Below are 17,588 nucleotides of genomic sequence, written 5' to 3'. Positions count from 1 at the left end.
CTCAGTACTCGCTGGTTTTACACGGAAATTCGCAGAAGAAAGTGGACCTGTGTCCCGGTTCAGAATACTTGATCAAACAATCCGAACAAACCATGAATTGCCCAAAGCTTTGGAAACCTTGCCCAACATAGCGTGTGTTTTCTGGAGACAATGAGGGTTTTGATCTGAAGCTAAGCATTTCTAATCTTGTCAAAAAAAACTGTGTGAGTGAAAACTATTCCTCTCAGGCCTCCAGGTGGGATTAGGGGAAGGGCCTCCCGATGCTGCTGCTACAAAACCTGCATAACCAGAGGCTTTGAGACGGATATAATCTTAGGATTATGGTTATTTCCTCCTGGGTTCTCCCAAGTGTTATGAGGGATCCTGCATTATTACTGCTATTCTGGCAAACAGATCTGGGTATTGCCAAGCGTTCTAGACCTGTTTCCCCATCTGAGGTCGAGAGGGGGTGAGGGCCAGCCAGCAACCTCACTACCCCAGATGTGTGCCTGGAGTCTCCCAAACGGGCAGTGTGAGAGCATGCGTGCCCACCTCCTCAAAGCCACGGGGGGTGGGAGTGAATGGAAAGAAACTGCATACGACCTGATTTATTTCTAAGAACTTTTAGCCAAGATTTTCTTGGAATGTCTCCATCTGGTGACCCCTGAGAATGGTAGCATTTCATCTCCTCTGCATTTTGAGGTAAGCAGTGCAGTAGAGGGAGGGCTGAGGTGGGGGGGCCTGGGAGGTGACATTAACATGGGGATGGCAGAAGCAAACTCCCATGGACTCCAAAGTTATACCACGACACAGCTCTCAGTGTGGGCCTGCCAGACAGACTGGGTTAGTCCCTACATGAAGGGATTTTCTTGTAGTCTGGGGAATAGGACCAGAATCTGAGGTTAGGAAGCCTGTTTAACTTTAACGTCTGCCATTTGTGAGAGCTTTATGATGTTACTGAGCCTTCGTTTCTTCCTCTGTAGAATGGGGATAACAATGAAACACACCTCAGAGAACATTGAGATGACATGAGCTAACGCATAGAAAAGTACTTAGTGTAGAGGATTAGGACACACAAGAAGCATTCGGTGACTGCTGGCCACCCCTACCCATCTTTTCATGCTGCTAACCAAGGAGAATACCTTGTAAATATATGAGAGTGTCCTGTATTTTCACACGTGTGTAACGATTAACACGCATACACACACACGAAAGAGCTTCTTTGTGTATTTTGTGGCTGCCTCCCCAAATAACCCTGTCGCTGCAGGACAGAAATGATTGCCTAGTGTTGCAGGTGAGGAAGTGGAAGCGGGGAGAGGTGAGGGTTTGTTGGAATTCATCATCTGGGACAGCGCTGCTGTCTGCCTTTGCACGCAATCCACAGCTACCTGGGAGGAAACCAAGAGGTCAAACACACAGAGGAAAGAACCGGAAGCCAGTCTGTCTGTGAGAGAGGGCAGGAAGATTCTATTCTTGTCTGGTCTGGGTTAGTCTATTCATCCACTTGTTACTTGGGACCACAGGGATTTTGTGACCCTTGAAGGCTGTGGCCTAAGGTTTGAGAAGCATGGCTGTGGGGAGTCCTGTTTTCCAATGCCAAGGGAAGGGCATGTTCCTTCAGAATAAACTGAGGTATTATTTGAATTGTTGTCTATTCAAATTTTTATCAGGGAAAATTTGAAACATGGAGAAGTATAGAGGTAAGAGTATGATGAACTCCCCGTGCTGACCATCCAGTTTCGACAATTCTCACTCCATGCCAACCCCGTCTGGCCTACAACTCTGGCCATTTCCCCTGCTCCCTGATTTTTCTTTAAGGAAATACTTGGGCGAATTAACAACCAATACAGACTCCCCCTGTGTTCTGCAGATTCAGGTCTAGCAGGTCTGGAGTGGCTGGGGATTTGTTGTCTTCATGCCCACCACCCTTTCCGCCCCCCAACTGGTGACACTGGAAAGACAGATGCCCCTCTCCCTGGAGATGCCGAACTGGGGGATCTCTGAAGGCTGCAACATTTGCAAGTGGAGGATTCTGTAAGTGACAACCAGGCAGTGGGTTCTGTGAAGGGAAGTGGGCAATCCCTTCAGCCATGCAACTGTTCAAGAGCCTGTCACAGGGGACTGAAGGACCGTCCCCTCTTCCTCCCCCTGCCCCCAGGTACACACACAACTGTGGGAACAGAAAGAGATGAGACTGGAGGGAGAAGGCTTGTCCTCAGGCCTGAGTGAAGACTTTCCCAGGAGAACACACTCCATTGCTGGGCCTGTCACTTGCAGCTTGATCATCTGTAGTCACCTACCAACCACCTCCATTCACCCGTGTCCTCCTCGTATCATCTTTATTTCCCTGAAGCCTGACATAGTAACTGCCCACAGGGGCAAACTGTGCAATGTTGGTAACATTTGTCAGGTCTTTACCTTCAAAATATCAGCTTTATGACTCCACTTTACCAACAGTAGGTAGTCAATCAATGCCCAGTGAAGGAATAAGCAAGAATAGGGTTATAAGAGCTCTGACATGCCAGAAAATGAACTAGGATTTCTGGCCAACCCCACAGCAGTGCAAGGTGGCTACGATATCTCCAGGTGCAGATGAGAAAACTGAGATAGGGTATATGGAAGCATGTAGCACATGAGGATGATTACTACGTGGTCAACATCTGGGAATGATTATTACTATTATTGTCCAAAGCCAGGCAACTCCCCACAGCAGAGCAGGGATTTGAACTCAGGTCTGCCTGGCTCTCCAGTCATGCTGCCTTGCTAAGCAGTGTCTGTGCTGGAAAAGCAAGAGCCAGTGGCCTCTCAAAGGAGACCCAAGTCACCAGGGTTAAGACATGAACATGTGGAAAATATAAACCACCTGGCAAGTCCCAGACAATGAGGAATTTCAGGATAAGGAACAAAATTGGGGGAGCTGGTCTACATTTTTTTAGTAGAGCACTACAATATTTCAAGGAGAGTGGGTACCAAGAACATGTCCCTAGTGGCCTGTCCTGCTGCACAGGACATGCACAGGATAGCTCATCTATGCTGGAAGAGGACAAGCATGTTTGAGCCTCGTAGATGGCATGGAACAGACCAAGGCAGGGAAGATGCTCCTTCTTACCTCTTTGCCCTGTCTTTCTCATCTTCATCCATTAGATTTTCTACGCAGTTTTTCCTGCAAAAAAAGAACAGATGATTAGCGTCTACTTCTAGACCTTTCTTCTAGGTCTTTCCTGGGGTCGTTGTTTTGCTCTGATCTAACCCACAAGTCTTAGCCCAGAGGTTCTCAAACTTTTTGGTTCCAGCAAAACCGTTTACACTCTCAAAAATGACTGAGGATCCAAAGAGCTCTTGTATATGTATGTGGGTTCAAACTGAAAAATCTTAAATCCCCAAACACTCATTCTAGGTGTCAGAGCCATGCAGTCATAGCTTTCAAGGAGCTTCTAGAAAGGTTCACTGTATATTCACGAGCGTCAAAAAGGCAAATAATGTGTTTGTATTAGGAAAGTTGTTTTGACCTCCCGGACCCACCAGGGGTCCCCCAGACTGCACTTTGACAACTGTTGTCTACACCCGGCTCAAGGAAGTATCTGTTTATCTCAAACCTTAAACCTGCAAGGTGCCCATGACATTGTAAAGAACAGCATTTATCTATCTGGTCATTCAAATACACAGACCCCTCTTACATGCAGCTGGGAAGAAATTGGAGCCCCAAAGGACTATAATCCGTAGTCCTTCCAGGCATTTACACTTCCCTAGACAATCAAGGCACACAGATGTGAAAAATTAAGTAACAATCCAGGAATGTTCTTGTAGCCCAAAGTCATCAGAGACTAGCTCACCGCCCAGAACCTGTACTCTCCTAGGCAGCCGGCTGGATTTCTTGCTGCCCCACAGATCTGGGTCCCTCTGTCACATGCAGGCATGCTGGGACTCTTTATTTCATTCACATGTTTCCCAGGGTCCCGCCTGTTTGGGGAACCCCCTCCAGCCAGCCCTCAGAGCAGAAACACTCTCAGGGTGTCCATGAGGCCACAGCCTGCAGGGAGAACTGTAGGAGAATTATGCAGTAGCATAGAGGGCAGAGTGGCTGAGATATGGGTGCGGACCCCAGGGAAGCTGAATCGTCACTGCCCACACGCTTCTGTTGTAAGAGGGTCTGAAGTCAGAACTCCAAAACCAACGCTTTGCAAATGCACTAACACTCTCGAAACTTAAAGTTTTAGATAACCTTTTACTGGGGCAAATGAATATTTCTAAGATAATTTGGTTTTGTGATCTGGGTCTGACAAGTGCACAGGGATGGGTGTGAGCTGGAAGAGGAGGAGGAATTCTAGCTACAGCCCTTGTTTACACACATGCCCCATTCAGTAAACGGAAAGGCATATTTTGGTGATAGACTTGCAAGACACGCTATTCGGCAGTTAAGGCTTGTATCGTAATTAAAATGGGGTTAACACATCTGCAAACAGGCATGTGCTTAATGTCTCCCAGATGGAATCTGTTCAAAGTTTTAAGATGTGAAAAATGCGGCATCAACTCATTTAGTGATGCACTACCCCAGGTCCCTGTTCTGAAGAAAGTGCTGGCTGCCCATGCGTCCAGGTCACGAGCAAGGACCCAGCCAAGCCAAGCCCTTCACCCGGTGCCCCTGGACAGAGCACGTTCTCAGGAGGGATGTGGGCTTCACACTGCTTTCCTGAGGTTCCGGAATCCTGTTTGGATTACTGGGATTGCTTAGTCATAAATGAAACATTTAGGAGTGACTAATAGCTATTCTTTATTGACCACATCTTCTCTGTTTTATATTTGTTTGTCCTTAAACATTTCCTGAATCCATGAAGCTGTGATGACCTATAACTCCTTCCTCTTCTTCCCCATCCCTCCTGTTGCCTTGATTGATTCCTGTCATCTGTCCCCTGTCTGTGCCACTCTGCTCAACTGTGCCTGGTGAGACAGGGCCCCTAAGCCAAGTTCCTCAGTAGCACCTGCCACAGGAGCCCCACACTGAAGTCCTCACTGTCTTGTCACTGAGCCCATTGTGTCCCATGCCTTCCCCAGGTTTTTTTTTTTTAATTAAATACACATGACATAAAATTGATCACTCTTACGTGTATAGTTCAGTGGGATTAAGTGCATTCATATTGCTGTGCAGCCATCACCACCATCTCCAGAAAGTCTTTGCATCTTATAAAATTGCAACTCTGTGTCCATTAAACACTAACTCCCCATTCCCTCTCTCCCCAGACCCTGGCAACCACCATTCCTCCATTCCTTTCTTTTTTTTAAATCAATTTTTTTAATGTTTATTTATTTTTGAGAGAGAGAGCACGTGCGTGCAAGTGGGAGAGGGGCAGAGAGAGAGGGAGACACAGAATCTGAGGCAGGCTCCAGCCTTGAGCTGTCAGCACAGAGCCTGACACGGGGCTTGAACTCACAGACCATGAGATCATGATCTGAGCTGAAGTAGGTTGCTTAACCGACTGAGCCACCCAGGTGCTCCCATTCCTTCCTTTTTAGGGCTGAATAATATTCTATTGTGTGTTTATACCACCTTTTGTTCATCCAGTCATCCATCCACGGACACTGGGTGGTTTCCACCTGTTGACTGTTATGAGTAGTGCTGCTATGAACATGGCTATGCTCCTCCTGCCTCATGTTTTTGAGCCATTCTTTTACTTCACGATGTGCAGAAGCTAGACAGGGTCCAAAGGCACACAAGAAAAGGGGGAGGGTCAAAGGCAAAAAAATCTCTCCTGTGAGGTTTGGGTAAAGGAAGAGTAGAGAAGTTTAAGAGGTGACGACTACTCTTCCCAGTTGCATAAAGAGTTTCCAATGAAAAGGATTTTGAGCAGTTTGCTTTGTTTTTTTACGACCACACAGAGCCAGGGAAGAGAAAATGAGCTTAAGTGAAGGCAGAGGAGAGTCTGTCTGGAGCTGAGAAAATAACTATTGTTGTGATTAACCCCAAGAGTGAACAAGGGAGGGAAGCTATAGAATATTTACTCTCGATAAATATATATTCTAAGTATGTTAGACGTTTATGAGATTTATTAGCCAGAATCCCAACAGGAAACAGGACTTCATTACCAAGCTGTGGGTGGGGGCTAGGGGAACCAAGAGGGATGGTATGGTTACCTAGGGTTGGTATCAGATGAGCTGTTACCAGCTCTGAGGGTGAAGGGACCAGAGGCAAATAGTTTGCCAAACCTGGAAGGAGTATGTCATATAGGGGAGGCAGCATTTGGTGGAAGGATGCAGCCGGCATGAAGAAACCTTTTGAGAGGGGAGTCAAGGGAATAAATACCTCACTTCACTCTCCACCCATCTCATCGCCTGTTTGTGTCTCTTATTAGCTATACCACCCAGAAGGCTGAGGCAGGGAGGCCATGATATCACCCACGTGGGGAAGCCCCCAGTGCAGAGTGAAGGGTGGAGAGGTGTGAAGGGGAACAGGAAGGACACCCAGCATGCCACTAATGTTCATCTCTGAGGAGCTCTTCCAGTTCTGGATACGTCTGGATTTTTCTGGAACACAAACTATTTGGAGTCTTTTAAAAACCTTTTACAACTGTCCAAATTTGAAGTATAGGCATCTACATGTAGAAATAATAACACTCAAGAAATAATAATACAATAATGATGAGAGGCTGAGGAAGGAGAGCCTGGCAGAGAAGTGTCTTGTAACTATTTAAGCCACAAAATCAGTAACGATAGATTGTAACCCACAGAAGAAACTATTTAGGCGTCTATACTGCTACAAAGAAAGAAAGAAACAGGGGCAGGGGGACAGATCTCCCTTACAGAAGAATTCTAATTAATAAATGTAGAAAGAATATGGGAAATAGAAAATCACCATCAGTACCCCATAGTAATAATTGTTGCAGGCAAGATCCACTCATGGATGCTTAAGTTAATAAGCAAACGTTTGAGAAGACTCAGGATATCTGCATAGTTTAAAGCATCTCCCTCAAGGGTTGTCTGGGTGGCTCAGTCAGTTAAGCATCTGACTCTTAGTTTCAGCTCAGGTCACAATCTCATGGTTTGTGGGTTCAAGCCCCGCATCAGGCTCCATGCTGACAGTGAAGGGCCTATTGGGTTCTCTCTCTCTCTCTTTGCCCCTCCCCCACTTATGCTCTCTCTCACTCTCTCAAAATAAACTTTAAAAAAGTATTTCCCTCAATATATTTATTAATTACAAAGGAAAATGGTAACTTTGTAAGTGGAGAAAGTTGGCAGATACCGCCTTCCCTACGGGTCACCAGTGTAAGTTATACCCACGTCTTTTGGTGGAAATAAGTGCTCATTCTCTTGGGTGTTTATGCCTAGGAGTGTAAGTGCTGTATCATATGGTAGCCATATGCTTAGTTTATTAAAAACTGCCAACTGTTTTCCATAGTACTGTACAATTTTACATTTGCACCAGGAACATATGAGAGTTCCAGCAGCTCCACATTCTTGCCAACACTTGGTACTGGTTTCTTACATTTGGTCATTCTAGTGGGTGTGTTGTGGGATCTCACTGGGATTTGAATTTGCATTTCCCTCATGATTGATGATGCTGAGTATCTTTTCATGTGCTTTTTGACCACGGATAGCTTCTTTTGTGAGGTGTCGGTTCAAGTTTTTTGCCCATTTCCTTTTTCTTTTCTTTCTTCTTAAAAATTGGGCTTCTTTTTGTCTTCCTTGTACTGATTTATATGTTTCTCTCTTCTGCATACACTACTTTGCCAGATCTAGAGATCAATTTGTGAACATCTCCCAGTCTGTGGCTGGCCTTTTTTCACTTTCTTGATGGCATCTTTTGGCGAACAGTTTTTAAATTTGATGAAGTCCAATTTATAACTTTTTAATTTCAAGGTTAGTGATTTTTGTGTCCTCAGAAATCTTTGTCACCTCAGTGTCATGAAGAATTATCCTGTTTTCTTCTAGAAGCTTTATCATTTTAGCTTTCACATTTAGATCTACAGTCCACTGCAAATTAAATTTTATGTGTGGGGTGAAAGCAGTCAAGGATCACCTTTTAATTTTTTCCTCCAATCTGGACATTCAGTTACTCCAGGGTGATTTCTTGAAAAGACATTTCTTTTCCTATTGAATTGCACTGGCATTTTTGTCAAATGTCTTGTGTGATCCTATACATATATTAACAGAATCTCTATTCAGGTCCATTTATATACCAAGTCTCTGTAGCAGACACAGGATAAACATTTTTTTAAAAATAAACTCTATTTTGGGGCACCTGGGTAACTCAGTCGGTGAGCATCTGACTTCAGCTCAGGTTATGATCTCACGGTTCATGGATTGGAGCCCTGCATCGGGCTCTGTGCTGGCAGCTCAGAGCCTGGAGCCTGCTTCCGATTCTGTGTCTCCCTCTCTCTCTTCGCCTCCCCCACTCATGTTCTCTCTCTCCCTCTCTCAAAAAATAAACATTAAAAAAATTAGAAAAATAAAAAAATTTTTTAGAACAATTTTGCATTTACAGAAAATACAAAGACATTATAGAGAGTCCCTTTATATCCTGTACCCAGTACCTGCTATTATGAACACCTTATATTAGTATGGTACCTTTGGCACAATTAATGAACATCACTGACGCATTATTATTAAACAAAGTCCATACTTTATTAATATCTTCTTAGTTTTTACCTAATGTCCCTTTTCTGTCCCCAGATCTCATCTGGAACACCACATTACACCTAGTCATTATGCCTCCTTAGTTTCTCAGACTCTCCTTGTTTTGGATGACCTTGACAATTTCAAGGAATATTTGTAGAATGTCCCTCAATTTGAGTTTGTCCGATGTTTTTTTCTCATGGTCAGACTGGACATGTGGGTTTTTAGGAGGGCGTTCACAGGGGTAAAGTGCCATTCTTATCACTTCATATCAAGGGTAATAACAGCATGTATCTCTGTGGCTCTGGCCTTAATCACCCAGCTGAGGTAGCGACAAACTTATTTTTAAACTGCATGTTAGTTACATTCACACATAGAATACACAGTGTTTTTCTTCAGCTTTCAGATACCCCTTTTCCAGATGAAGAATCTCTAAATTTAAAGTGGTAGATCCAATTATGAACCTCAAAGAAGTACAACGAATATACTATCTTCTCTGTTTTTAGACTTTGAGACATACTTATTGAACTTTCATCAGATTGACAATTGGACCCATTGCTTTAAACTTAGAGGCACTTCACCTGGAAACATATTGAGCATATTATTTGAAGACAGCGAACCTTCTGTGTAGGGAAACTTCTTCTGTTTCCCGACTCTGTGGCATCCTGTATTTGTCTATCTTTATGCCAGTTCTGCACTAGCTTAACTCCTCTGGTTTTACAGGGACTTCTGGTAGCAATGTAGTGTGAGATTTCCAATTTTGTTCTTATTTAAGATTCTTGGCTATTCTAAGTCTCTGCATTTCCTTGCAGATTTTAGAATTTACATTGTCAATTTCTATAAAATGCCTGCTGCAACCTTGATTGGGAGTGTGTTGAATCTAGAGAACAATTTGGGAAAAGCTGAATCTTAGCGACCTCGAGGCCTCTGATCCATGTACAAGGCATCTCTCTGTGAAGAGGTAACGGAGTGCGTTCACTGAAGCACGGACATGGTGTTCATGTGTGAGGGTGGGCTATTCCACAGGCATTCCCCGAGTGCCAGGGCACCTTGCGAAGTTCCTGCTCTTGTGGCTCTTAGATGGTGGGGTCAGGCAGGAGAGTGGGGGCAAGCCACAAGCAAGTAAATAAGTAAATATCGTCACCTGCTTGTAACTGCTGTGGAGAAAAATACTGGAGACTCAGGTGGGGGAGGGGAGGCTAGGGAGCGCTATAGTGAGCCGGAGTCTTGCTCTGGGAGCTTTCAGAAGTCAATGTAAGTCCTTGCTAATAAGACCACATTTGACCATGACTTGAGGGAAGTGGGCCATAGGGATGCACACCAGGGAGACTGGACCAAGGTTGGCTTTTGCTCTGAGTGAAAGGGAGGACACTGGAGGTTCTGATCCGAGGGGTGCGAGAGAACTCCCTCAGAGGACAGCTGTGATTCTGGAAAGAATTAAGTTTACACATGTGACAGTACCCCAGCACAAGCCTGGCCCACAGCAGACACTCAAAAAATCAGGTTATCTTTTCTGACGGCAAGGACCAGGCATCACCCATCTTTACACATGCCATGATGTCTGGACCTGCTCCTTACCCACATGGAGTGCTCAATAAGTATCTGAGGAATGAAGGAGAGAAGGAAGGGAGGGCGAGACAGGCAGAGAGGGAGGAAAGGAAGGTCAGAGCCAGAGCCAAACCCTATCTGAATTCTGATGTGATTGCCTAACACTGACTCCCACAAACTTCTCAATGATCATGGGTAATCCAGAGTAATAGTACTCACGAAGTACATTTAAAGGTACAGCTATGTCCTAAAGACTAAAAATTAAGACAAAAACTGTCGTGTGTGCAGGAGCTATTAACTAAAGCGCTATCGGACTCTTCGGGAAGGGCCTCTGGCTCCCTCACCAACCTCAGCCACAGCAAACTTCTGAAAAACTATAATCTCATGTTATGTCCATCCAGTTCTATGGATGGAATGAGCTGGCTCTGGTTACCTCCCCTTACAAATCAGGAGGCACCACCCAGAAGGGCTGAGTGACCTGACCATGGACACAAGGACTGCAGGCGGAGCCCCCCTTGCCCCCCACCCCCACCCCGCGTCTCCTTGGAGCTGACTCAGGCATTTCACCCCCAGCCTACTGAGAATGCGTGGATCTCTGACTTCAGGGTCAGGCTGATTTAAATTTCAATTCCAACCCACTTGCTCTATGACCTTGAGCAAGTCCCTTAAACTTCATGAGTTTCTGTTTCCCTTACTCCTAAAGTGAGGCTGACACCCATCAGGCAGAGAGCTCGTGAGCCATAAATGAGAAGTATCTCTGCACGCATGCATACAATAAAGGGCCAGTGTGATGCCTGCAGCACAGGCCTCAAAGTGAGTCCTGTCCATCCCATGCCTGCTTCGCGTAACTGTCCTAACCTTTATGTTCCCACTGTGGTGGTCCTGAGCCCCTGCTAAGGCAGGTAACTCCAGGATCATCCTTTCTTCTTATCTTCACTTGAATTTCAATAAACATACTCTCTGCACAGCAGGAAGGTCACTGCAGAGTGAATGCAGTCACACAGACCTAACATTTCCTAGAGATGCTCCTGACCAGAGAAAGGAAGGACTATATTAGCGGCCAGAGGTACCCACAGATGGGTGCTCCTGTTCCACCTCCAGAGACCACCTGTGGCTGCCAGCAAGCAGGGTTGTGGAGACCACCCAGCAGGATGGGGTGCATAAAGCAAGTTGGTTCGGCCCAGGAAGGAAGCAGACCAGTTGGAGAATCTAACCAAGCAAGGCCAGTGAGCACTGGCTGGACTCAGGAAGTCCCCAGGAATTTATCAGAGAGCCACACCCGCCGCAATAGGAGGCAGAGCTAGTGGGGCACACTGGGTCTCTGAGCTCCTGGGTCTGGCATCCACCTCTGGGAGGGGGAAAAGGCCCTGGTGGCCCGGAGTTGCCAGAAACCCTGCTTCCTCGGTAGCTCTTTGTGACCTCCGGCAAGTATGTGTGCTTCCAGGGTCCTAGTGCCCCTCTGGTGAGGTGGAGACAACAGCAGGGCCTCCTTGTTGTGGGGTTGTAAGAAGAAAATGAGAGAATCAGTGAGAAACCCCCAGCACAGTCCCTGGCACATACAAGTCCTCAAAAATTTCTAGCTACTATTAAGCACGATATCGGTAATGATAAGAAGTTAAAAGCTAGCAGTAGGAACTGGTACCTCAGTCTATAAAATGTCTTTGAGCAGAGTGAGATTATTGTTCCTGTCTCCCAGTCAGTGTTGAAAACTGTGTGTGTAGGTGTATGTGTGTGTGTGTGTGTGTGGAAGCAGGCATGGCGGAAAGACAGACAGACATGCACACAGACTGCCCATGGTGTCCAGTGATAACCCAGCAGAAATCTAGGTCATGAGGCTGGGGGTGGGGGGAGAAGGGAATGGAGCAAACACAGAATGACTGAGGATGTCCTCAAGAAATAGCTATTGCCTTTAATTGAACTGAAGAACACAAGTGAGTTCTGTAAGTGACATTTTCATTACCCAGGTGAAATTTCTACCCTAAGAATTCTGGAGCATTCTTTCTCACAGCTACTTACTGCTATATAACTGATTGGAACTCTGGCCCCTGGTGAGCAAGGACCAGCAAATGGCAGTGTAACTCTTTTCTCATGGCACATCTGTCCTGGGTCCCATAGTGTGTCAGCAGTGAGATAGGAGACTAATGAATCATACAGGTGACAGGGACATACTTGGGGACTGGCAGCTCATTTCTGGGTCTCCAGAGAAGCCTACATGCAACATAAATGAAAATTATGTTATTCTCCTAACGCAGGGGTTGGTTGGCAATCCTTTTCTGTAAAGGGCTACCTAGTAAATATTTTAAATGCAGACTGTACGGTCTCAGGTCTCTGCTGCAACTGCTCAGCTATGCTGCTGCAGTGCAAAAGAAGCCATAGACAGTATGCAAACGAATTAGTGTGGCTGTGTTCCAATAAAACTTTATTTACAAAAGTAGGCTGGGGGCCAGACAGAGTCACTAGAATCACTACTCAGCCTTACTCTTCAGGGTCTTTAATTTCTAACTTTTTGTACAACCACTATAGGCCCAGTGGGTCATTCCGTATTGCCTTGAATTTTCCTCCAACTGACTATTATAAAGCCTGTTGTGTTAAAAGGTCAATGATTTTTACAAAATAAAAGCATGACATTTTCCAACTGGCTGAGAAATGGTTTGAATTATAGACCCCAAGTTAGCTGGAAAATCCTAATATTCCTCCCCACCATACCAACCAAACGTGGTAAATATAGTTCCTTAAAAAGAAAAAATATTAAACGCAAGAATGGGTTGAAATCAAAAGGGGCAATACCAAGCACATGCATCTCCCCCACTGACTGCAGTTTATTTACTGTGGATAGGGAGGGTGCCTTCTGTCCTCCCAGTCAGCCCCTGATGAGGGGACCTCATGTCGTTTTGGATTAACATCTTTGTCTTCCACGTGGGAACTTGATAATGATTTTTTCTCATTATATTTAGGAAATAAAAATACTTTGAAAAACAGTCACTGATGAACTGCAATGCTCACTCGTCTCTCTTTGTCCTCTGGGGGAGGCTAGAAAATAACTTCCACATTTTAATTCTTCCTCTCCAGGGAATGTTGTTTTGGTTGCAATGATTCATTTTCTGGGGGAAAAAATAGCTTTTCTAAAGGAAATGGGCAGTGGAAACCTGAGCGCTGCCTGCTCCTGCAATCCCAATTCCCCTCCGACTGAGAAATGCTCGCTACACTCTGGCACATCCCTCGACCTGGGAAATGCAAGGTGGACACGTCTATCCTTAACCCCAGCCACTCTGGCAATCCCCCCAGGTAGCCATGCTTCTGGAGCCTTGCAGGCGGCCTCACTGAGCCCAGTTCCCAGAAACAACCCAGATGAGACCCCACCCCTGCCCCGACCTCAGCGAGTTTCCATGAACACATGAAAATTATACCACAAGCTTCTCCACGGTCAACGCCGAGGTTTTATCTGCCTGGTACCATCATGAGTCCCCCATGCAATGGTCTGATGATTCATTATTCAGGGAAACAGTGACATAGCAATGAAGGAATGGATAGAGAAAGAAACTTAGTTATTGAATAAATTCACAATGACATCGTGTGGCCAGCAAAGAACTTCCGAAATAAGAATCATCTAGATATCTGGATGTTTAGGGTCACCCTAACATGAAATATTACTCTTGCAACCTTTGGAACTTAGGTTCCAATCACTTAAGACTCCTTTCAGAGGGCCCTTTATAAAGTGTAAACCTGAGTCAACTAGAGATTCCGATGGGTGACAGTGTGTGGTCAGGGTGTGGACAATAGATGTCTATAAAAATCAGCAAGAGGGGAAAAGGAGATTTATGAGTCATGTTCAGAGCTGAGTCAGTGAAAGCCTTTGTTGGGAACCACTCGTCAGCTGCCACAGAAAAACTGAAATGAGTCCATAAAACCCTGCTCCAGCCAGCAGCTCCCCTCCACATAACGGTGGGTCCTAAAGCTCCTTCTGGCCCAGGAAACACTCATCCAAATTGTGCTCAAGTTTGTAAGAAGAAGAGCAGAAAAAGAAGTCCATGAGAGGGGAAGTCAAGCTTGTTTTGGACACCCAGGCTGTGGACTTTTGGACTTTCTATCAGAGCTTCAAATAATGTTTAATAAAAATGTGGGATGTTTCATATGAACTGCTAACTGTGGGAGGCAACGAAATTACTTTGAGAGCTAACAGGATCTAGGTACGAATGTCCTCCACCTTCTTCCCTTCACTTAGCGTGGTGGCCTAGACACAGACTCGGGAACAGCTAGCTCACTGCGAATGTGGGATGATGCCCACTTTCCCCCATCCATACGAGACCCAGGAGGGCAACTCGCCCATGTAGAGCACTTAGCTGGGGAGAGCTGGGCAGGAAAGGTGAATTGCCTCCTTTTTCACAGTGCAGTGGTCAGAAATCATGACTTTGTGATGAGAGCGGGCCAGACCTCCAGAGCTGCACACCAAATGCCTCCCACCTCACTAGTACAAATGGCTTTACTTTGCATGGTCTTCTCTTTCCTCTCGTTGAAAGATTTTTCTTTTCTTTACAGTTTAAATGAAGAATGTTCTCCGTGGAAAGCCAGGGAGCGCGTGCCCACCACTTATGCTAGGACAGCTGGGCCTAGCCAAGCTCATGGGCTGCAAAGAGCCCACGGGAGCACTCTTCATGACGTGAGACCCTATGGTGACTTACCGTATTTAATGTGTTCACTTGCACGGGTATCCATAAAGTTAGATCCTCTGATGCTTCTGCTGTTGGCTCTATGGTACAATTCAGCTGAGAATCATTCCCCCAGGGGAAATGGGTGCTGGCCTGCGGGGCCTTCCTCTGGGGTGGGGAATCCTGACAGGTCATCCGAGCCACCTGGACAGCCCTCCCCTCCTGACATGACTCTGGTTGTATCTGGTGCCTATGGTGGGGAAATGGGCCTTGATGGCTAACATCCAGACATGTCTAAGCAAGCAGAGGGTGGTCTTGTGCCTTGGGCAGTGTCTGTCTCTCTGCCTGCTCAAAGCCACTACTCCTCTTGTGGGTGCGACATCTTGCATGTGCCTCTGTGGGCAGGCAGTGTGGAGACTGAGCCACAATCACCAATGTCACAAGGGGCCTGGTGAGGGGGCACCCCAAGGAGAGGTCCAGCCCACCAACAGAAAGCAGCTCCTGACTAGGGAGGGCAGAAGGAAAAGGGGTGCCCCACCTCCCCAATGGACAAGTGGCATTCATGAGATGTAACGTAGCCACGACAGGAATGTTCTGTAGAAACAATCCCATGTCTGGATGCCCCACCAGCTTTGGCTGGAGGACGATTTCCAACACAGACTGATGTCCTTCCCTCTCTCGCTGGATGCCCGCCTTCCATTTTCTCTTCCAGAAACACACAGCCCCTTCCACACACGGAGTCTGAAGAAAGTCCTGCCCTATGGACGCAATAATACACATGGGAAGATGAGATGCAAAAACAGACCTAGGAAGCCCCCAGTTCACCCAAGAGAAGGGGCTCGAAGCACTTCCACCAGGAAGACGTCGGCCAACGGTATGGATGATCACTGCCTGAGACAGTCTTGCTCATCAGACAAGCAAAGAGTGTGAGCAGGTCCAAAAAGGCCTGACTTCTACACCATTTAAAGGCCATTTGGGTTTTTCCCTGGCAGGACTAGAAACCTCCAGTTTTCTCATTTTGTACATTCAGATATTCATGCTGTAAATTAAAGGCATTTTTGATCTCTCTCCTTCCATCTGGCCAGATAACAGTGAAGAAACTGCAAGAGAAAGTATGAGAAGCCTATTTTTTTCTTTTTTCAAACAGAGTTTGAATCCTCTCCTCTTATAAATGTCTAATGAAGCGACCCCAGGAAATGCACAATGTACCTGATGGTCTGACTCTCCCCTGGGGGCAGTGGCTTCAATGTGTCCAGGAGAGTTCCAGACGCAAGCCCCACTGTGAGGACGGTTCAGTCAGACAGGGCTTTGCAATTAGAAAGGGCAGGCCCAGGACGTCTTCCATAAGGCATTTTGCGATGCACAAAATACAGGAGGAATTAGTGAAAAACCGTAAATCGCTAGCTTCTGGCTTTCTCATATGTCAGCTTATTTAATCATGACTCTCTGATCCTACGATTTTCTTCCCTGAACAACTCTAACAGACACTATCCTACGCCCACAAGCAGCAACGCAGCAATATTTCAGCAAAGAATAAAGGCAGTAAATACATGTGTGTGTTTGGGGGGCATATATACACCCGCTAGTGCACACTCCCCTCTGCTCAGAGGATCTACTCCACGTTCCTGAGCATGGCATCCACAGCTTTGGATGACAAACTGCCATCCACGGTCACACTGTCCCCTCCTCCGTCCCTGTCCCCTGACACCTACACTGGCAACACCAGCCTCTTCGTCCCTCCAGCCTTATCCATCCAAGGTCAGGGAAGCACCCCTACCCTGCCCCACCTCATTATAATCTCTATTTGTTTCTGCAGTGCCTTGGCCTTACCCAGTCAATCCCTGCGCCAGCCACCTCTTGCCACACACACACATACACACACACACTCACACACTCACATGAGAAGGAAGCCCCCTCAAGGGAGGACAAACACAGTTCCCAACTTCTCTGCATCTCAGCAAGCAGAGGTTCCTGGGGCTCAGTACAGGTTCCTGCTACAGGAGATATGGTTGAAGGGCTTCCATTGAGAAATCTGTTTTTAAAGTTTGGAAGGAAGCCTTGGTTCCCAGCAATAATTCACCATAATGCAGGATCTCCAGGAGACAGGCTGAATCAGGATGCAGGATGCCTTGCGCTCAGACCCTGTCCCCACGTCACCTTGGGTGCTGGGGCCTGACCCTTTAGACTAATGGAAAACAGGGCAAACAGATTAAACCACGTTCACCCAGAAGACTGCCATCTGTACGCCTCGGAAAGCTCCTTGCTCTGCCCAGCCCCTCCGGACAACGCTAAACAGGCTTAGCCTGCTGTGGGCAAACAGGAAAAGTAGGTCAGCTCAGCAGCACCGTGCACTGTGTTGAACTACTGATGTGCTGCGTCCTCGGGGAGAGGGGTGTGCCGGCTCGCAGCCCAGCCTGGGTGGCCTGGGCCAGCCTCTAGGGGGCAGCCAGGGGACCCAGGTAATGGGGAAAATTCAAAAAAAGCTTGAGAGATGGTTCTTTAAGATTAAAAAAAAGGCAAGACAAACAAAACTGCCTAAAAAGAACAGCGTGGACTGACACCCACTACCATTTCCCTGCCTTCAGAGACAAATCGATTCGTGTTTTTCTTCAGTGAAATCAGCTGCTTCACCTGCAGAGGTGCACAGCCCTGACAATTTGCAAGAACACTGAGGCCAATGGTGGTGGTACTGAGGCCACCTGCTTGGGGGCGTCCTCCACCTGACGCTTCTCCCCCAACTCCCCCATGAATCCTAGTGATCACCGGACACTTGCTGGGGGCAAGGACAGGCTTGAGCCAGCGGCGCCA

General features: G+C 46.5%; 1 protein-coding gene across 8 annotated transcripts in view; it reads right to left on the bottom strand.

The window, feature by feature from the left end:
* The window catches only part of NPAS2 (neuronal PAS domain protein 2), a 159,437-nt gene that overhangs the window by 81,349 nt on the left and 60,500 nt on the right, over positions 1-17,588 (bottom strand). For 7 of the 8 annotated variants that reach the window (XM_058684449.1, XM_058684454.1, XM_058684452.1 and 4 more), the window contains exon 2: positions 3,089-3,142. In XM_058684449.1, coding sequence (XP_058540432.1) covers positions 3,089-3,120 — 32 coding nt within the window. In that variant the 5' untranslated portion in view covers positions 3,121-3,142. Of the gene's footprint in view, positions 1-3,088; positions 3,143-13,541; positions 13,563-17,588 lie in introns of those variants that run through there. The other variant, XM_058684450.1, reaches the window with a different exon arrangement.

This window comes from Neofelis nebulosa, chromosome 9 (genome assembly GCF_028018385.1).
Source record: "Neofelis nebulosa isolate mNeoNeb1 chromosome 9, mNeoNeb1.pri, whole genome shotgun sequence".
NCBI classification, from domain to species: domain Eukaryota; kingdom Metazoa; phylum Chordata; class Mammalia; order Carnivora; family Felidae; genus Neofelis; species Neofelis nebulosa.
This window is presented reverse-complemented; position numbering and strand designations above follow the sequence as displayed.